Source organism: Cydia splendana, chromosome 22, assembly GCF_910591565.1.
Source record: "Cydia splendana chromosome 22, ilCydSple1.2, whole genome shotgun sequence".
Classification (NCBI taxonomy): Eukaryota; Metazoa; Arthropoda; class Insecta; order Lepidoptera; family Tortricidae; genus Cydia; species Cydia splendana.
Genome location: NC_085981.1, coordinates 5,173,781 through 5,196,373, shown reverse-complemented (window position 1 = coordinate 5,196,373; position 22,593 = coordinate 5,173,781). Strand labels below are relative to the sequence as shown.

The 22,593-nt window shown below is 38.5% G+C and overlaps 1 protein-coding gene across 2 annotated transcripts in view; it reads right to left on the bottom strand.

Annotated features, from left to right (window-relative positions):
- LOC134801470 (protein pangolin, isoforms A/H/I/S) overlaps positions 1-22,593 on the bottom strand; it is a 234,364-nt gene that overhangs the window by 4,643 nt on the left and 207,128 nt on the right. Inside the window, exons 5-11 of one of the 2 annotated variants that reach the window (XM_063774070.1) lie at positions 16,444-16,567; positions 15,898-15,994; positions 15,234-15,329; positions 12,542-12,661; positions 3,910-4,111; positions 2,266-2,419; positions 1,062-1,131 (exon numbers count right to left, since the gene is read on the bottom strand). In XM_063774070.1, the coding sequence (XP_063630140.1) occupies positions 1,062-1,131; positions 2,266-2,419; positions 3,910-4,111; positions 12,542-12,661; positions 15,234-15,329; positions 15,898-15,994; positions 16,444-16,567 (863 nt within the window). Of the gene's footprint in view, positions 1-1,061; positions 1,132-2,265; positions 2,420-3,077; positions 3,244-3,909; positions 4,112-12,541; positions 12,662-15,233; positions 15,330-15,897; positions 15,995-16,443; positions 16,568-22,593 lie in introns of both variants that reach the window. The other variant, XM_063774069.1, reaches the window with a different exon arrangement.

Genomic DNA, 22,593 nt, shown 5'->3' with positions numbered 1-22,593 from the left:
AAGCAAGATTATTAGAGAAGTAGAATGTAAAAGGTTAAGGATAAAAATAGATAAATAAAGAGAAGGGAAGACGATGAATAGAGTAGAAAAACATAAGATAATAATGAAGTCGGTATGGTAAAGAAGTAGATTAGTTTGAAAAATTGTGGATAAGTAAAAACAAAAAGAAAACAGAAATTATAGTGGACATAGAACGTATGATGATGAGATGAGGAGAGTGGAATAAGTAGGTGAGAATAAAATATCGTTTGTAAAGAGGAGAAATTTAAAACAAAAGAATTAAAAGTGAAGGGTTGTGATTAGAAAATGATGCAAAGAATAAATAAACAACAGAAGCAAAGAATGATAAAAAGTGGGAGGTTATGTAATTGTCAGGTGATTATAAAGAAAACAGTCCGAGTCAAGTGGCGTGAGGCGAACGCAATATAAAAAACGCATCGGAGCAAAATATATAAAAATAGTCAGAAAAACGTCACCAATAGTGCCAGCGGATCCAATCCGTGGGAAGCGGCAATCATGAGTGGAGAAAAAATTTCATCAGTACATGGAACTTTATAACCTCACACTTAACGTAAACGAATTCAAAGAAAAAAGCGAGAGCAATTCAGAAAATGTGTCAAGATTTTTTTGAAAGCTTTTCTTCGACAAATGATTGCCCTTCGACGCCGGCGAACTTACACCTATTTCCACTACTTCACTCTTTGTCTACTTTCAAAAAAATCTATTCCGTTCTGCTAAGGTATTTTTATATATTTCTTTGTGAAAAGACACATTTTCTGAATCACCATCGTCTTCAGCTCTGTTCGCTCTGAACAGGATAAAATAAAAAACAAATTCGTAAACATAACAACTAGGTTATAGGATTTGTTTTTAAATAATACGAAAATGTTACGACCAGGCTCTCTTGGGAAACTTTAGACTGAAAGATAGCCAAGTCTTTCCACATAGAAACAATATCAAAATAACTGTCGCCAACAGTTCCACAGATTACTCTGGGTAGTGGCTGATAGATTTTCTGTGTCAAGCGAAAATAAATAAAAACGATAAAGAAGAACACACACCTGCAAGGTTTGCACCACTGGTTCTGTTGGTCGAGGCCGTACCTCGCTCGGCACTTCTTCAAATTATTTCCTGGAAGTACATTAGGACACACAGTTAGAACACGCACTTCAAAATCCACTCGGCAAAATAATTTCTGGATACTTGGAAAAATATAATCCATGGCAAAGTTATCAAATAATTCAAAATTGCAAATCAATCATTATGGAATTAAATGTCCAGATTAGAAAATAAAAATATGACATCAGATAAATTTTGGTTCAGCGGTCAAATCAGGAGGCCAATGAAAATGATAGAATACTCGCTCGCGAATCAAAGGTTACCCGAAATCATATTCCAAGCCTTAATGTAAACTAATACGCTAAAACTACAAAAAAGCAGCATGCATCCATACCCCCAGACGTGTTAGTTGTCATGCGGGAGGGGACGGGACAAACGAAAGGGATAACGGAAAAAACATTGGTTTTAAAAATAACAGACTACACGCATGAACTTCCAAAATAAATGCTAACTACGTTCGAAAATAAAATAATAACCACAAATAAACATGACGCTTATAAGCAAAATTTAAGCAGAATAGGTTCTCCGGAATCAAAAATAAATATTGAATCATTTGGCCAGTATCATTATATATAGACACCGCAGACACAAGCAGGCTGGGCCGGTTGCCCAACTGTGGGCGCAGCGGCGGGCGTCCCTGCCGCATGCAGCGCACAACGCACTTCAGACCAGTCGGGAAGGCTGTCCCAGCCTGACTATCGGTACTCTACTACTCCCTGCAAAGCGGTCACTTGGTCCTTCGACTGCCAAACATGCACGCTCCCCGAATCACTGACCTCGGAGCAGATCGGAAAGCCAAAAACCGGGACAACCTTCGAAGGAGTGCCACTTACAAACAGGGTTCTCATAAAATAGCGTTGTAATAAAAATAAATAAAGGCGATAAATAATATATAAAAATACTGATATTGCTACAACCTGGACCCCGTTAACCAACATTCGGCAATATGCTATGTCGAATTGTGTTCAAGAGCAAATGATTGACCTCCACGGGGGAGAGGACGGGAGGCGGCGGGCGTCTGCGACTTAATCCTTCATTAATTGACCTCGTTTGTAAATGAGGAGTGTGCGCTAGACGGCCGCCGCGGGATGGGAGCGGTGTATCGTCCGTGGACAGACGGGAGGCGGCCGGAGTGTAAGGCAGTACCTCCATCGGTTGTCTCCTGTTTTCGCTTCCTCTTCTTGCCCCTTTGCGTATTAGCCCTAGACGACCAATCGGGATAGAGCTGCATGTGCAGCTGGCGCTCGCGTCGCGCCAACTCGTAATACTTGGCTTGCTCCTCGCGGCCCAGCGCATGCCACTGAACCGACGCGATATGGAAAGAAAAGAAAATGCACTTCGACGGTGGTTCTCGCCCGGGCCGAGCACCGCGCCTACTCTCGTGCTAGAAAAACAGCCCGCGTGAAGCCGCTACAATTTTGATCCTAATGAAAATGGCCAATTATAGTTCCTCACAGAACCTATTCTGCGGACGGTATCGGTCGCGGTTCGTCTAGACATCTAACAAACCAATATAGTTTCCGATAGGGGTGTAGGGTGTACATGTACACGATCACTCGACGACTACGTACACAGAACACGCAACACTAAGGGGCGCGGGGCGGCGCGCGGCGCCCGGTCCGGTCCGGTCCGGTCCGGTCCGGGCCGGTCCGGGCCGGTCCGTCGCCGTCTCGCGCCTCGCCGCAACGGTTCCAGCCGCTTTTCTAGCACAGGCACCTCCGGGCCGCCGCACAGTAACACAGTAGTTAACACGCACACACGCACACTCACATACGGACAGGACGGGCACGGGCACGGGTACGGACTCGTCGTTAATACAAGCCGGTAGTTAGTTACGGGACGGGACTCTCTCGGGGGTGTTAGTGGGTGTGCGGGAGAGAGCCCGGTCGGGGGTGAAGCGAGTGTACAAGCGCGGAACATCCCAGCCCCTCGCGTGTCTGGGTCCTAGGGTCCAATACCTCCCAACTCAGCAGGACTACGGTCCTTTTTCCGCTTTTTCTTTTTGGAACCGTAACCGTAGTTGTCCCTCGCGCTCCAACCCGGGTACAGCTGCATATGGAGCTGTCTCTCCTGTCTCGCTTTCTCATAGTACTTTGCTTGCTCTTCGCGACTCAACGAATGCCACTGCGTTAGATTACGACACGATATTGATATGTTACTGAGTCCGACAACAGAACTGTCGATCGTGGACGTTCAACGGCGTTGAGCGTCCATGACTAACACTTGTTAGGAATCGGATTACGTTCCGAGTAATGCTTGTTATTCAACGCGCCGGTGATACAAAAACACGTAGGCATTCGATACCATAATCATATTCCTAACAAGACAATACAAAGAACATTGAATTTTAAAATTGGCCATTATGTTTAACAGAATGTCAAGTCATTAAGATCATGACTCAGTGGCCCGAATGAATCTATGCTCCCGAAATAGAAGGTATCAAACTTGCCATTGTATTCGGTTTTGGATAACAACTAAAGGACTCTAAATACTGTTTTTAAAATAAAACAATGGAAGCTGAACCATATAAAATAAATTACAATTATGCAGAAATATTATTTTTAAAAGATACCAAGAAATTTGATCTATTTTGTAAAATTTTCATTATATCCTGATACTGTCTTCTTTACAAATATTTTCTGATCAGTAAAAACTTCTAAAACAACAACGCTTCTTTTCTTCTATATCGCAAAATCCTGCCAACAAATTTCCATTTCGAGAAGTAGATCCATTCGTGCCACCGAGTTCCAAAATCAAATGAAATCTAACCAAGAACCGTTATCAACTCACCCGTCGTCCCAATATCTGATTAATCGCCGCCGATTCCTTTAAAGTACACTCGGCCACAACCTTCGCCCTCATCTCCTTCATGTACAGCATGAACGCGTTGAGGGGCTTCTTTATGTGCGGCTTCTTGTTCTGCTCTTTGCTGTTGTTGCTGACTGTACCCTCGCTGGGCTTGTCGCTGCTGCCGCTGCCCTTTTCTAGTGACCTGAAAGGCAAAGAATGTGATCTTAGTGTGACGTCATGGATAGCAGTTCTGTGAGGAGTTATAAGTATTTTGTGCAGGTTTTTAAGGCTTGATTTCCTCCTACGCTAACAACGATCGCTGACGTTGGTAGAGTCTACGATGTTCTATGGGTCACCGCACAGCGATGTTCACGTCCGCGGCAGATTTATTGCTCAATTCGTACGCCCGACCGACGTCAGCGACCGATGTCAGCGTAGGAGGAAATCAAGTCTTAATAGTGTAAGTATAAATAGGTAACGATTTTCTGAATTAATGTAAATATTTCCGGAATACTCGTGTTGTTTGCTTGCTGCCCTACTACCCGCTCCACATGGCGACCCTGCCGCGTGTGGTGTCGCAAACAGCAATTTTAGACTTTTGAACTGTATTCGACTAAGAATAAGTATTTTATTTTTAAGTTCTAAAGTGATAATATGATTATGTCATTACAGTTACCGAGACAGGGGCTTAGTGGCTATTCATATCGATCGTTCAAATTATAATACCTACCTAACTCACTTTTTTGATATGATTTTTAAAACTTGTCTAGGGCTTCCAAATACCGGACTTCTTTCAATACCGGTATTAATACCGAAACTATCTTCATCAATACCGGGATCCTGGGATCCCGGGATCCCGGTATTGACTATGAATCGCTTAATTTTTTTGAGTTTTATTAAAAAAAGGCTCACTGTAACACCAGATATTATTTATTTATTTAAACTTAATTGCACAGAACATAGAAATAATGTACTTACAAATGGCGGACTTAATGCCTAATGGCATTCTCTACCAGTCAACCATCGGGTCAAACAGAGACATGTAAAAATGGTGCAAGGAGAACAGAGGAATTTATTAGAACGATGGAAAACAACTGAACAACTAATAATTCTGATAAACTACATATAGAATACACAAATAAAAATACTAGAATATAAATAATTAATATACTACTACATATTTCATACATACTCATAGTATATAATGTATAATGATGGACGCTACTTGAACTCTTGTTTCAGCAGATACTTATATGTATGTCCTTAGCTTAGGATATTAAACAATAATCGCCAACTGCAATAATTATAATTTCACCCTCCAGGATGGCAATAATTTTATCTGTTGACTTCACCAGTCACATTTTTAGTTCAACCTTCAACCTAATAAACCAGCCAACTATATTCAAATTTGCCACCAAAAATTCGTTTGCCATACTACAATTCCTTGCTCATTTCTTTCTACTTTTTAATATAATTTTAAGAACGAATTATATTAATATCATATCCTGAACATCAGAATTCATCACCAAATATTTATCTAACGCATGCGCACAGATTTTGTTTCAATTAAATGATCTTCTTTAATTAAATGGGCAAGTAATCTTTTCGATACAGCCGAATTAATCATTCTAATGGATTTTACGTTATAATCGGCCCATTTTCCTTGTTTTTTTAAAATACCGGAATCCCGGTATTGCATTAAAAAATACCGGTATTGAAAAATGCGTATAAATAGACGGGATCCCGGTATTTCGGGATCCCGGGATCCCGGTATTGGAAGCCCTACTACCTACTAAAACGTTAGTTAAACCTATAAAATTGTAAATTCTTGAATAGACTTAAGGAACACATATTTATTATCATAATGTTCCAGGAAATTTGTTGTCACTTTTAATTTCCATTTTTGTCACCCGTCACCCAATCATAACTGCGCCAGATCAATATGCTAACGAGACACACAGACAGACAATAAACACATCCGGCTGGAAATAGACGCGTTTCCTGCGCGAGCGCAATAGACAACGCATGTTGTTTATGGCCGGCGCATGTAACTGTGGAAACGTCATAAGTTAATATGGGAGTGGTACGAAGATACGTCAGTTTGAAAGCGCGTGTTTATGACTACTGTTGACTACTTTGTAAACGTCGTAAGGCAATATGGAAGTCGTAAGGACATAAGGCTATTACAAATCGCATGTTTATGACTACCGTTGATAACTTTGTAAATGGCGTATGTCACTACGGAAATCGTAAAGAGATACGTCAATTTGAGAAGGAATGTTTACGTCTGTAGTAATAAGTTTGTAAACGGCGTAAGTGACTATGGAGTTTGTATGGAGATATGACGTGATATTTGTATGGTAGTTGCGCGTAAAAAGTACAGGGTACTTTATGGAGTCGACATAAATTAATGAACTTTGTGTTAAATAGGCTAAGAATGATTCTGCAATGGCAGGAAGCAATTTGAAAGACTTGCTATTTCCAAATGTGACAATGATAGGTTAAATGTGTGCTCGATATTTTATGCGTCAAATTTTATACGTACTTTTTTCGATGGCTTTTAATTTGATTTATCCATCTATCTATTTCATACCCTTAAAATGTGTTCGATAACTGATATCTTTTATTCTCGATGAAGTTAAATAGTATATCTATTTCCATTATGGACTATAGTCATTTATTTTTAAAGCAACGCACCTAACTTTAATACAAATATAAATTCTAAACTCGTTCCAAAAGCATAATTAAGCGACAGTTTAATAAACCACAGAAACTATTAAAAATAATTGTAAAACCAAAGAATGCTGAAAAACGACTTCCTTCTCCGCCCAAAACCAAACTTTATTTTAAAGGCAGAAAAGCTAAAATTAGAATGAAACACAGAAGGACACAAGTGCTTTATTTTTTCTAACAATATATGCTTTTTTAAGGTTCGAAATGATACTTTATCATAGACGTTTTCAGTAAATTAGTTCGAGGAACGCGTTCGAAGTCTGAAATACGCCTTCCGTCGGTTGGGGTTTAAAAATGGAAGAAAAAGCACAATGCGTGCGCTCGCGCAGTCGCCGAGCGGCGTGGAGGTGATTATGACGGATGGTCGGCAGAAACGCCGGGAATGTTAATATTAACATAAAACTTCGTTTAACCTTAAATGTGTGGTGGGCTAAATTCGTAGATTTAGAAAATATAGTTTTCTAAAAATGCTAATATATAAAATACATACAGTGTACATATAACGTCACTCCATATAACGTTTCACTCCCTATAACGTCGACATATTTGGCTCTAGTTGGTTTACTTTAATATTAGTTTCTCTCTATTTAACGTAAACTCTCTATAACGTCAAAGTGTCCGGTCCGTTGATTGTCGCTATACAGTGTGTGTCTGACCATGGGGCTTTAAATCCAGGGCTCGATTCTACTCGCTAAACTGAGCTACTTTTACTATGGCACCAACCCCGAAATCTCGATTTTTTTTTACTTTTTCATACATTTTGGCTGATCAGATGTCGACGTTTTCTATGGAAAAGCCAAAAACTTTTCCCTGATTTTACGGTTGGTCCCATAGTAAAAGTAGCTTAGTTTAGCGAGTAAAATCAAGCCCTGGATTTAAAGCCCCATGGTCAGACACACCATGTATAGTTTACACTATATGTATGTTTGTCTGTAAGGTATTTGTAATATGGGTCTTGTTGCCTGATTTAAATATTAAATAAAATAAATAATAAATATGACAAAAAAAAATCGGTCAGGATACTTATCATAGACAGACAAGGTTAAATAGATAAGTCTTATATTCATATTTGTTTTTAAAGGAGTGTTTATATTGTTACAAAATATAATTAGTGACTCTATTAAGATCTGAAGCATGCAAGTCCAAATCCGCCATTTGTAAAAAATCAAAAAAACTGAATAAACAAAAAAAAAAGAAGTTAATCGAATAATAATGACGGTTAGTACCGACTTTAAACCTATCGCAAAATCGTAGAAAACGTTATCCACCAAGTGCGAAATTTAACAAATAAACATAACTTTACCAGAACATCTCACAAAAGCACGCACAGATCTGCGATAACCGTTTTTGGTAAGTCATCGCGAGATGGTATCGTTGCTGACCGTACCGTTAAGTGAAGGCGTCGTATATCATCTTAATTAAATTTCTCTGCCACCGGCTTATTTACATGAGGACTGTCGGTGGCAGAAGTGGTAAGTGCCGGGTTTTATTTTATTGGTGATCGCTGATGTAAAATATGAAATTATCGGCCCGATTCGAACTTTAAAATAGGTACGTTAAATATTACGTCTAGATACGATATGGATTAGATATATCAGTGTCAAAAGTGACGTTTTTTTTGTTTGAAGAAACGTCACTTTTGACACTGACATATCTAATCCATATCGTATCTTGACGTATCTTAAAGTTCGAATCGGGCAGTATATGGCTGTTTGATCTATTTGTTTATTAAGTAGCAGGTAAGCTTTTTACTTAGTTAATCGTGGTAAGTTCGTCTTTGATAACTTTTATACAGCGCGAGCGTTTCGATAAATAAATAAATAAACTATTTTCAATATTTTCTATTGTCTTCTGTAAAATGGAATCTCAATTGCGTGCTTTTCAAGTATGTGTGTACTTTAAGCACAGCAATTTCGAGCATTTGTGAAACCATTACAATTTTAGTTTTATATATTTTTTTAGGCTGCTATTTAACTGATCACCAGATTTAGTAAAATTTAATACCAAAAAAATCTATTTTACCACCCTAAAATCATGAATGATCACCAAAATTATAACACCATTTTAATGTGAAATGATTACCAATTTTATTAAATTTTACTATCCTTTTAAAGGAAATGACACCAAACTAATCATTATTAACCCAAAAATAGTCAATGATTACCAAATTTCAAACCCCATTTTAATGTGAAATGATAACCAAATTTTTACATCTTGCTATCCTATTAAAGAAAATGACACCAAAATAATCATTGTAAACCCAAAAATAGTAAATGATCACCAAAATTAGAACTCCATTTTAATGTAAAATGATAACCAAATTTTTAAATCTTGCTATCCTATTAAAGCAACTGGCTCCAAAATAATAATTGTAAACGCAAAAATAGTAAATGATCACAAAAATTCTAACCACATTTTAATTAAAAATGTGCAAACATTTAATATATCGTTATCCTATTAAATTAATTAATCCACTTCGTCAACTTTTTCTAGTAGCATTTTATTTCTGTAACAGTCGCAGTTCTAACCTAACCTAACCCACTTTTCTAGTAGCATTTTGTTTCTGTAAGGGTCGCAGTTCAAACCTAACCTAACCCACTTTTCTAGTAGCATTTCTTTTCTGCAAGGGTCGCAGTTCAAACCTAACCTAACCCACTTTTCTAGTAGCATTTCGTTTCTGTATTTGTCGCAGTTCAAACCTAACCTAACCCACTTTTCTAGTAGCATTTCTTTTCTGTAAGGGTCGCAGTTCAAACCTAACCTAACCCACTTTTCTAGTAGCGTTTCGTATCTGTATGGGTAGCAGTTGAAACTTAACCTAACCTACTTTTCTAGTACCATTTCGTTTCTGTAAGGGTCGCAGTTTTAACCTAACCTAACCCACTTAACTGATAGCAGTTTAACTTACTTTTCTAGTAGCATAACGAAATGCTACTAGAAAAGTAGATTAGGTTAGGTAGGTATGCGGTGCGGGCTACGGGGGGTTGAGCGGGAGGGGCTAGTAATTTTGGCATCAGTTTACTTTATTTCGTAATATGTATACATTTTTTGGTAATCATAGTGGTTTATTTAGGTGAAAATATCGCATTAATTTGGTCTTCAAATTTGGTGATCATTAATGATTTTGGTGATCATTCAATATATTTGGTTTTTGAATACAATTTGAAGTGCAGTCGTAATTAAAGTGGTGGTACTTTTGTATTTTTAGGCCTTATTTTTTTGGTGTTCAGTAATTTTTTTTGGTAAGCATGATTTTTTTATTTAGGGTACCAAAGTATTTTTTGGTGGTCATTATATTTGTAGCCATTTTTTTATGCTATATTATTTTAAAGAAAGACATTTTATTTTTTCATTTAATTTATTTGGAAAGCAAACAGAAATAACTGAGCAGGAGATACGTTTACAGAGACAACCCAAGGATATTCACTTATTTCCTTAACAGCTCTCACTAAAACATGTATAACAGAAATATACTACACTTAACTCCTAAGGTACTTAATCCAATTATTAATTTACTAACACTACATAGATGCTGTGACATAATTGTGAACTAATTGTTTTCATACAAGTACCTATTGTTTTTTTTTATTTGACGACCTAAACGATTTTGACACCGCCTGTACCCAGGGACTTGAAATTAAAAAGTTTGTTGTGAATGTCGTAGGTGTTACTTTGGTTAAGGTAGCTCTTTCTTACTCGACGTGAGTTTGAGTTTTAATTAATTAACTTTAACCCCATGATCGTCAAAGACGTCAACTGACGGGCGCGGGTACAGCTCTATAACCTTCGTGCATTCCGATATTAGTACATTAAGCGTGCTTATGTCGAACTAACATAGTATTAGGTACAGTCGCCATCAGATATATCGGAGCGGCCAAGGTGCTCACAAATATCGGAACACGCCTCTATTGTCAGGGCGTTAGAGCGCGTGTTCAGATATTGTGAACACCTTGGCCGCTCCGATATATCTGATGGCGACTGTACCATAAAATGTGTCTATATTGTTCCCCTTTGTTTAAATTGTGCTCCAACAGTTTCTATATTAATTCATTCAATTTAAGATCTGGGCTTTTGTCGGTGCGAAGGTCGCTCCTTGGTCGGTCCGAAGCCAGCCCTTTGGTGTCCTGGTACGGCACGACCCCTACATGCTCCTTTACTTGGCTCATATAACTTTTTCTTGGTCTTCCCCTCCCTCTCCTTCCATTTATATTCCCTTCTATGATGTTTCTGATGTAGTGGTCATTTTTCCTCTATATTATGTACTTATAATAAAAAACTATGTCACACCCTCATTTAAGTGTTACAACATTTACAGTAATCATGGTATATACCTACCACAATACATATATAAATTTTGTGTTTCGAATCAAAATTATGGAGCAAGGGTATTTTACATCAGTGCAATGCAATAATATAAAAATGTTTTTTATTAATTTGACTTAAAATCGTGATTACCCGTTTAAAATATGTCATAGCGTAAATTACAGCGTGCAACGTACGTTTAACGCATCTGTCAAACGGTTGCTTATCTCTGATCGCAGGGGTGGACGCCGTGTAATGTGCGCGATACCATCGTGCCCTGAGTTAGGGTTAACAAATGGGTTTTGAGCAGTGAAAAATTTAAAATATGACGTAATAATATGTTAAGTTTTGCACTACAAGCTTACTTACTTTGGTGGAAGATTACCTGATTTTAAAGTTAATACTTTTAATTAAAAAGTGATAATTTTAATTGGCGTTCAAAGTTGTGCGCCTACTTATTTTTTTTCTTTACGTTCAGCAAAACTAATCCAACTTCGCTATCTTTAAACTACATTAAAATTGCAGTGTTGATAAAAATAAATTTATTTTTAGTACACCTGACCAAAATCCCTAATAAAAATATCAGTAAATTAAGATTTTTTCATCATATCTAATGCGTGGAGGCGTGAGCCGATGTCTACAAATATAAACATTTTTACAATTTGTCACTCAAAAACATCACACGGGGCAACCCTAGTTAAGCAGGGGTCGGTAACAATTGGCTCGCGCAATAACAAAACGTTTTAAAACTCTGTCATTATAATTTCAAATACAATGCACGCCGGAACCGGATTATAAACGCGTGCTCTACCGAAAGGTGTAATTACGTTTGATCGCTTAGTTTTAAAAATATGTCTTAAACATCAAATATTAGTTAACAGCTTTGTTGTTGGCGATAATGGCGATGTTTAAAATAATTATTACACCGGTCATCTTATTTTCAAAATAAAATTCTAATATTTTAGTAGGTATGTCATATTGTCAAATATTAAATACGATATGTACGATTACGATGTGCAGTCACGGATAAATGATTTCAAATATTTGTTATTATTTTGAAGCTTTTTTTCTTCTCTATATAAATTTTCGTTAAGAATTTCAATTTGAGAGAGGAATATTTGTATAATATTCTTTCTTCTGCTAAATACCGAATTGAATCATTTCTACCATGTAATTCATGTAATAACACGTCATAAAAAACAGTTGTTTTAAAGGGGCCCATTGATTAACAGTCCGCCGGACGGTATCGGCCTGTCAGTTAGAACAAAATTTTGACAGTTCCGAACAACTGACAGGCCGATACCGTCCGGCGGACTGTTAAATAGTGGGCCCCTTAAGTGTAGGGGGCTATTCATAAATTACGTCATTTCAAATTAGGGGGGGGGGGGTCTGGACATCGGATGATGGTAGCATGACGTAGGAGGAAACGGGGTCATTCGAAGCATGATTTTTGGATGATTTTAGGGGAGGGGGGTCAAAAATCGTCAAAAATCGATGACGTAATTTATGGACAGCCCCTAGGTATGGTGGCTATGGCTAACTGACAAGGATTCCTCGACATAGGTTTGTTTACTCCATAACAAGTATAACAACTTACCTCGCATACCGCGCGTGGTGGGACTCGAGGTCAGCCTTAGAGGGGGGCGGGGGCACCAGCGCGGGGCCCAGACCGAGGCCTAGGCCTCCGCCCAGCGTTGGCGAAAACCGATACAGTTCACTGCGAATGCAAACACATAGATGACAATAGGATGACATTGGTAACAGGAGATGTTAGAGAATTATCGATCGCAAACATGGATTAAAGTGTCGTCTTGGATAAGGAGAAGAATAAAAAAAGACATTCTAACAGCTCATGAGTTCATAAGTTGTATATAATAAGCACTGTATATAGAAGAATCACTAAAATATATATTAGTCTTAGTAAATTACAAAAAAAGTTTTAGGCCTCGGTGTCAGTATGACGTCGCACGCTGCGTAAGTACAGCGTCACAAGTACATCTTCAACGGGAGACCAAGGCCTAAGGAAGCATTGATGTATCTAAGATAGGTCTACTAAAGAACCTAGGCATTTATTTTGTTGCTTCTACTACACACGAAAAATGTTCAGATCTATAAAAATAAATTCAAAACAGAAAATTCTAACTAATAAAATGCTTGGTGTAAATATTTCGTACTTAAGCCGTTTACGTTTGTCTAGCATACTTGGATCGAAGTCCAATTGAAGCATTGTTCTTTAGTATGAAACAGTTCTTAAGAACTAAAGTTCAATAATAGGTCATAAATATATATTTTTTAAACTCTAAGAAAATATTTTGTCAGGTAGGCGAAAATGACAACTTTAACAAAAAAGTGGCAGTTTTTGCGCAACCCTAGTGCGGAAATTCTCAGAGTTTGCAGAAATAACTTCTGTATGAAACAGATCGCAGAAGGAAACAGATTCAAATCGGGACCAAGCGTTCTGACAACTTGCAGACATTGGCTCCGATTGGCTGGAATTGGAACAGTGCTTAAATCGTCCTTAATGGCGCAAGAGCAGTGTCGATGCCAAATTCTCATTTGTCCTATATGCTTCAACTAAAAAGCTCTATGTACAGTCGCCATCAGATATATCGGAGCAGCCAAGGCCCTCACAAATATCTGAACACTGTTCAGATATTTTTGAACACCTCGGCAGCTCCAATATATCTGATGGCGACTGTACATATCATACGGTATGTTTAGAACACGATCTTGATAGCTGTCATCTTAATAAATAAATACTAAAAATGAGACAACGAATTTTAGTATTAAGATGAGAGCTATCTAAGCTACCGCACTCTGGTGGTTACAAAAGGTGACATCACGAGTAACTAAAAGTAGAGGTTTATCTTTTAGAACTAAATAGTTATTTCCGCAGAACCACATCCTCGTCACCTTAAGCCACCTTAAGTGTGTAATTTTCAAATCAGAGTACGGCAGCTTTCGATCAAGTTCTAACGGCTTGGCTATTGCGCGACAGGCGACGGCGGCGGCGGCAACCATAGGTGGGAACGAAAGGTCCGATCGCTGTGTCTCGCTTCAACCTATGGTTGCCGCCACCGTCGTCGCCAGTCACGCAATGTCGTGGCCGAGCCGTAACTCTTAATACAAAGCTACGTAAGCCAACAACGTCAATGACATACAGGAAGGCGCAGTGGGGTAGCCCCTCCGGCCAGCCGGCGAGCGGTGACGCCGGCGACGGAGGCCGGGCTCCCGCGGTGGTGTACCTTGGGAGAGGCCTATGACCAAGTCAGATATACACGGAAGACAACACACTATCCTGTTCCCGAGAGTTAAGGACGATCGTGTATATACGATGACTAGCTGGCCATAGGCCTCTCCCCGTGAATTAGAGGCCGAAGGGAAGGAATGGAGAGGGGAAGTGAAAGGCAGGAGGCGTGAGACTTTAAACAGTTTTTTTCCGTGGAAAAGAGAGTTGTCCCCATGCTTATAAAGTGTATTTCAGAGATTAAAATTATGGACTATAATTCTGCGTCTAATCAACTATCGGGAACAGGAAACACATTAGAATTTAAATCAACTTTTAATCCCAAGCCACATAAAGCAGCCTGCAGCCTGAAGCCTGGCAGATACATTAAGTGAATTCTTTAGATCAAATACTAAGCTTATCATTATTGTGGCCATGATAGCTATAGCCGTAGAGTTATGGAATTCTAATGAACTTGATTTACGATTATTTGCTTAAAAGTAGCGTTATGCTCGTATTTGAAAATACGAGCATAACGCTCACATTTTACTGCACATATTATTTAGTCCTCGAAACAATTTATGTCAAGCCAAAACCGTCATCAAGAATGTATGCATGAAAGTTCTTTCACAAAATCATGTCAAATTTGCTGAAAGGCTTTTAGAAATAGATGTGCCAATGGAATGATGACAATCCTGGGTTGCCATAGATAGTTTCCTTACACCGCATAATCCTAGTGTACTTTAAGCCTCTGTCTAGTTTTAAAAACTCGAGGTTTCATGGCTGAAGCAATTATTCAGTGAATCAATTTGTATCTGCGAGCGATGCTACTAGTTTTTATATTAAGAGAAAAATTCACCGCTTCAGACAAGACTCGAACTTCTAAGCTTCGCAAGCTGGTTAGGAGTGATCGGACTGGTGTTCAGGAAGTTCGCTAGTTCGATTCTTGCCCAAGTGGTGAAGTTTTCCATGTTTCCTTTATTATAGTAAGGTAGAAAGCTAATTTCCTCGAGTCTTTAAGCCTGATAAGGCCTAACTCATAAAGAGGTGATATGAAACTTACCTCGATAGACTAGATGTGGAGATCGGCAGCGACGTGGGGTACGGACTTCGGAAACTGCTGGCCGCCGAGGATATGGGGTACATGCTTGGGGTGTGCCTGAACGAAATATTTTCATCATTATCTTACGAAGATCGATGACATCGTAAAGTATGTGAAAACGAAGACCGGATTCATCCTGAAGGTCGCGAAGTTGGAATCTCGACACAATGCGAATTTTAATTCGTTTGTGGTGAGCGTTCCAGCTGAACATCTAGCGACCTTCCCAAGGAGGAGTTTTGGCCGAAGGGTGTCAAGTTTCGGCGGTTCCGCGGCCGGCTCCCTGACACTGCGGGGTTGCGTAATGCATCGCAGCCATAATGTGATTTGTAGTGTTTAGTTTTTAAAATATATTTTTATAATATGTATGCTAGTTTTAAGGTATTTATGTATGGGCCACTAGTTGCCTGAAATAAAAATTTTCATTCATTTATTATCATATCCGAAGATCTGCTGTAAGGTCAATGTGGGGAGACAGTATTTAAGGGAAGATCATCAACAAGCTCTTTCTTCGCCTTTCTTACGAAACCAAACTTTTTTTTAACACCATACACACTAAATCTTAAAAAATCGATACCCACCCAATTTTTGAAGGTTTGAAATTGTAATACATCTGAAGTGTACTCACCACGACGCCGCCACTTGTGACATTTCCGGACTGAGCATCGGGTAGGGGTAGGTGCCCCCCGGGAAGGGGTACATGGGTGTCCGCGCCAGCCCTGCCGCTGGAATGAAAGGGTCGTCAATTCTGTACCTTAATCATATTTTTAAGTAACGACAAGGATCGGGAATGTAGGTAATTTTGACGCTCGATTGAAGGTTGAAATAGTAAAGTTTTCATTGGAGTATATTTTCATCCGGATACGTGAAAACCGAAAGCATGAGTTATGGTTTATAATTACTAATCTATGAATGTTTCTAGATAAAGCTAGATGTAATATATATTATAGTAATTGAATAAAATTTGTAAATAAAACAATCTCGAAGTAAATATTGATTAACGGTGTATTGGCGCAGTCGGCAGGATTGAGAAACATACAGGCCAATGCGAGTTTTAGTTATTCGATCTGTTTCCGATATGATACTGATCTGTATCATATCGGATATGTGATATCAATATCATATCGGAACCAGATCAAATCGATTTTATAGGTTTTCTCATTTTTTTACTCACCAAGTTTGGAGTCTAGCTGGTAAGGCGGGGGAATGCCCATGTGGGCAGGGGGAGGCTGCCCCAGGTCGCCCCCTGGGCAGAATAGCGATAAACTGCCACCGGCTGGTAGGCCCATCTTGCCCGCCTGAAACAAAGGAAAGAATAATTATTGTCATGTTATAGAAACCCTGTATAAATGCTTAGGGATAACCTGTATCCTGTATGCAAATATATAATGAAAGAAATGTTGAGATGGAAGAGATGTTGTGTCACATATGGATCACTAAAAGTCTAAAAAGGTAAATAACTGTTCGCAAAAACCTACAAGAACAGAATCTACAGTAAAGATTTATAAAACTTCAGTCGCAACTAACGATATAAAAGCTCTAAACCCGTATAAATATGTATAAGGCGATAAAAACAAAGCGCCCACTCTTTCAATAACGCTTCAAGACATGTCATTAGCAGCAAATTGGCGGGACGTATAAATTCGTCTGCCATCCGCCACCCGCCCAATTATGCAAAATGGCGCCCCACAAGCATCATCCAGCTCCATCCAACGGAGTGTCTCACCTCTAATTAAACGGGAAACTTCTTTCCAACACTCCATTATACGAAATAAACGACACGCCGCGACAAAAACTCATAACCGCTTTAAAGAGCTAGAATTTTTAAAAGGTTCATTTAAGCTGACAGACCTTTAAATTTGAAGAGCAGGAACTGCTTATTAAGACAATAATTACCAGAAACAAAGAGCCCCACTAATTAATAATAAAACACGCACAAACAAAGAAGCCATTCACGCTCGGGCCAGAAAAAAAATAAAAAACGAACCCGAACGGTGGTCGAAAAACGACATGCGAGGACGGAACAAAAAGGCATAGACAATGATGACAGTCGACGCATAATGCGGGAGCGGATTCTTAATTTGAAAATATTTCCATAATAAGATTTGTCTATGCGGCCAGAGACAAAAGACGAGCGCTCTTTGTTTGAATGGGCCGTTATACTTTAAAAATTAAAACAAGCAATTAGGCTTTCAAGTTGGAAGGAGTTTCTAGAAATTTGATAATCACGAGGTTTATGTAATTCATGTTATTTAATACTAGTGAAGTGTATAAAACGGCCGCCAATAAATTAAAACTGTAAATATTTAAATAATACTAATTTCGTCATAATCACGTATTTCTGTAGGTTGACCATGGTTTTAGTAACCATTAATATGCTATGAATATTTTGTAAATAACTAGTCGTTTTTGAGAGTTGAAAGTTGGTATATACGTAAAAAAAACGATATTTGTTTATGGCCAAGTGTTACAACACTTTATGTTGACAGCAAAGAACTTATAGAACACAAAAAATACGCCATTAGGGTGACAAATAGTTTTGTCAAGTTACATTTGACAAGTCCCCTACTAAATGTATGAATATCAAAATAGAATTAGCTAAGGTCGTTAACTTGCATTTCACCTTTTCAGCGCGTTCATTACAGGTGGAGAGGCCACTGGAGAGGGTGGTTATTGAAATCGCATGAAAGCGTGACGTCACGGCGACAAGCCAGTCTCTAATTGGGACGGAGGTCCATCGACTGATACTTGAAAATTGAATAGCTTGTTAACGATGTTGCCAGCCGAGAATTCGCGAGTGGCTTCTAACAACATGTACGGTAGGGTCGCCATTTATATGTTTTTTTCCGGACATGCTGGGAATTTGGAATACTGATACTATTTTGATTACACTGAACAGACAGACATAGCTATGTCAATTATCTACTATGCATACGAAATACTAACGGCAAAAAGAATAGATAGTATAGAGGGGTCCTGTCATTGTAAATTTTGTAATCACTGTAAATTTACTGCCATCTATCGACATACGACTAAAACTCAAAATGAAAACGTATCAAGTTATCAAAAAATTTATATATATGGATAAATAATTTTATAATTTTTATATCATTTTGATCCATGTTCATTCACTGATATCTATGTGTTAAAATTGTTAAATATGAAACGGTGTCGTCACGCCATCTAGCCGAGGATAGGCTAAAGGTGTGTGCGCCACCTATTCGAGAATGACTTTTATTTGAATTCCGAGGCACGTTTTTTCCTTAGACTTTATTCGTCTTATACGAAGTTACATATGTCTTTGCTAACGGCAAAAGTCAGGATGTTAACACATTGAAAACCTGATACATAATATTCACTATTTTGCTGTAAGAGTACATTTAGGGGCATGAATAGGCGATTTTTGAATATTATCGGAAAGTACGTACCGGTCACTATACATCATCGTATAACACTAATGATACATGATATCAGTTAGCAACCCTTTCTCCAGGATTTTCCCAATTTGATTAAAAAATCACAGAAAATAAAATAACATTGCCTTAAATTTTTACAGATTATTTTTTACGAAAACGGGACTTTATCGCGTATTATTAAATGAAACGAAAATAAATGGTAACCCTAGTCCGAGCCCTTTGCCATTTAGAACATAACCCGGGCCCCGGGGCTCGAGAAAATGGGATTTTCTGCGCGTGACGTATAAATGTTTGTAATTTCTCGTGCTCAATTCAATTTATCAACACGATTATATAAACTTATGTATTCTCACGATTATGTAATTATGAGGTATGTACTTTGAATATATACACGAAGAAAATAGGTATCTACTCTATCCGTATTGATAATTCCGTAGAAATAGAAATATTTTTATTCAAGTTGTACACCTCTTTTTTTAATTTGGAAAAATATTATGTTATGATCCACCCTAACTGTCCCAAAATTTCAATACACTTTTACCAAGTCAATGGAAAATGTTAACGGAATGGAAAATCTTGTGACAATTTTTTCCTATTTTCTTAAGAGCTGACTGATAATAGATAAAAATGTAACAGCAGTAGTTTTCCTTACAAAACATTTCTGAGAAACGAATTGGACAGGTACGAGTGAGTAAATAAGACGAAAGTGAAAATAACTTATCCTACGGAATATATCAAATCTAACGTTTGCGACAAGAAAATTGCTATCCGTGCACCGGCTTAGATCGCACACAATCACATCCTCAAAACATGCACATTTGGAAATCTTACACACACTACCCCTTTGGCCAATGGGGGCGCGGGGCGGTCTTAGGGTTGTGGGCGTGGAGGCTGCTGGTCGCCATGGCGACGGGAGGGGCGACCTTGTGCCTTCTTTTTGAGGGTTGCGAAGAAAACTGATTGTTTAAGATTGGAACTGTGGATGCGTTAGTTAAGTTCAATGTTTATTTTGATGGGATTTACTGAACTTTTGAATGTTTTTTCATGAGAGTTATTGAACTTTTGAAAGTTTTGAAAGGAAATGTTAAGATTACGCACGAGTTTGTATATCAGTAGTTAAATCGCAAAGCAATAGTTATTTATTTACAGTATTCAGAATCCCTTCGGTCGTGTTTTAAAATTCGCTACTCGTTGCGAATTTCCTATTTTCGCACTCGTATCGTAAATAACTGTTACTGTACATATGGCCCTTTAAATTTTGGACGTAGTTACGTAATGTGCTTATAATAGCACCTAGTGTCGTAATGTAGCAATGTACTGTAATTAATGGTGTATGATAGACGTTGATACTGAGCACTGAAAAAATGAAAAACTAGAACCGGACCGAACTAACTCAGTATGGCATTTGCAAAAAGTGTGGTAATGACATCATTAATGTCAAAAACTCTGCACGGCATCTGCAAAGTGTGGCAATGTCATCATTAATGACATTTTTTTATGACATTTAAAATGACACCCTCACTTTGTTCTGTACAAGTCGCTGCAAAGTTAGCTTAGACGGCTCTAACATCGGTTTAAAAAAACCGGCCAAGTGCGAGTCGGACTCGCGCACGAAGGGTTCCGTACCATTACGCACAAAACGGCATAAAAATCACGTTTGTTGTATGGAAGACCCACTTAAATATTTATTTTATTTTGTTTTTAGTATTTGTTGTTATAGCGGCAACAGAAATACATCTTCTGTGAAAATTTCGCCTGTCTAGCTATCACGGTTCATGAGATACAGCCTGGTGACAGACAGACGGACAGCGGAGTCTTAGTAATAGGGTCCCGTTTTTACCCTTTGGGTACGGAACCCTAAAAAGGATCACTGATGTTTTTTACTTAATATGTACAGTCACCACACGGGCTTGTAATGCCATAACCCTAGTTCTTGCTAAATTGGAAATTCTATAGCGTAAGTATTGAACAACCAATTTAGCTAGGAACCTAAATGGCTGACTTAGTTATAAATAAGTTTTTGGCAAAAATTTCATTTTTGGTACAAGCTTTTATCGCTGACTGTACTTTTCTTACGACAGACAACTAATACTCATCGAGACAATTCTAAAAACCCCTAACACAATTAGGTTGCGTTGTTTCATCACAGAGTTCCTATGGCCACCTCCTGTCTCCATCATCAGATCAGTTCGACAGTACCATATTATTGTATTGTCATCAGAACTACATACAGCTGCCAATTTTCATGACGCTACGATCCTTGGAAGATGGTTAAATTTGTTACCTTAGATTCCATTACAGTTAGTTACATACAGGTCGACCCACAGAACACCGCCTCTAGAAACCTAATATTGGCCATTTTGTTCCCGACGCAAATCACCAAACTGTGAGGTGCGGGAGGGGTGCTCACGGCGTTGCGATTGGTCGTTTCAAATATGGCGCGCTGACACGTGTAAGCGTAGGGATGGGACATGTTCATTACAGGTAGTGGGTACTGCTACCAGTGATACCGAAATTTATTGTGGTAAAATTGTTACCAATTTAGAATACTTAGAGTAAACTTACTTAATAATTATATTGATTAATTTAATATTTCATTAAGTAATTTAACAATGTACCTGAAATGTTTACTTACAATATTAGGGCATTTCTGTTTAAAGTACCCAGAACATGAATTTTAAAGTTTAGAATTTTTATATTATTTCCACTCAGAATCGCAATCTCTTTCGATACGAGAAAAAAGTGTCGCCAAAATCTCATACAATTATTTTCTTTTGTCCGTTTTATTAAGGGGCTGTCCATAAATTACGTCATCGATTTTTGACGATTTTGGACCCCCCCCCCCCCCCTATAATCATCCAAAAATCATGCTTCAAATGACCCCATTTCCTCCTACTTCATGCTACCGTCATCCGATGTCCAGACCCCCCCCCCCCTAATTTGAAATGACGTAATTTATGAATAGCCCCTAAGGTCATAGAAGGTTGTATTGAAAACATATTCAAATGGACCAATAACATATGCCTATTACAAATCAACTCCGAGTTGTCTCGCACTTTTTGAAGTTCATCATCAGGTCCATTTCGTGACATGAGACCTAACTGCTCACCTAGAGGATTCTAAAAAACCCATACAACATATGTCTAAGACATACCAACACCGAGTTCCCTCGCACTTCTTTGAAGTTCATCATCAGGTCCATCTCGTGACATGAGACCTAACTGCTCACCTAGAGGATTGTAAAAAACCCATACAACATATGTCTATCACAAACCAACACCGAGATCCCTCGCACTTCTTTGGAGTTCATCATCAGGTCCATCTCGTGACATGAGACCTAACTGCTCACCTAGAGGATTCTAAAAAACCCATACAACATATGTCTATCACAAACCAACACCGAGTTCCCTCGCACTTCTTTGAAGTTCATCATCAGGTCCATCTCGTGACATGCGGCCTAACTGCTCCGCCAGGCCAGCCTAGAGGATTCTAAAAAACTTACACAACATATTACCTATATATTATGTCTAAAATGGTACAATACGGTATGACGAAGCACGAAGTTTCCGCAACTGAAAAACCATCATCGTCACATCACTAGTCGAAAGGGAAAGGGATAGCGCATTGCATTTTCAAGTTGACGAAAAGGGACGGACATACTTCGCCTCTGCTTACGACCAGTATAAAATGAACCCCGCGGACAAGAAACATTATTCAATGAAATAATGAATTTGACTTTCCTGTGGGATGTTATTCCATCTGTTTCGTAAGTAGATGTCTTAGATGACTTGCCACACCATTTTACGCTGTAATATCCCATGATTTCCCAATGAATTCAATAGTTTACGATTTATTTTCTTAGCCTCGTGCACACTGCTAACAGGTCGTAACCTTGGGCGCAACTGATC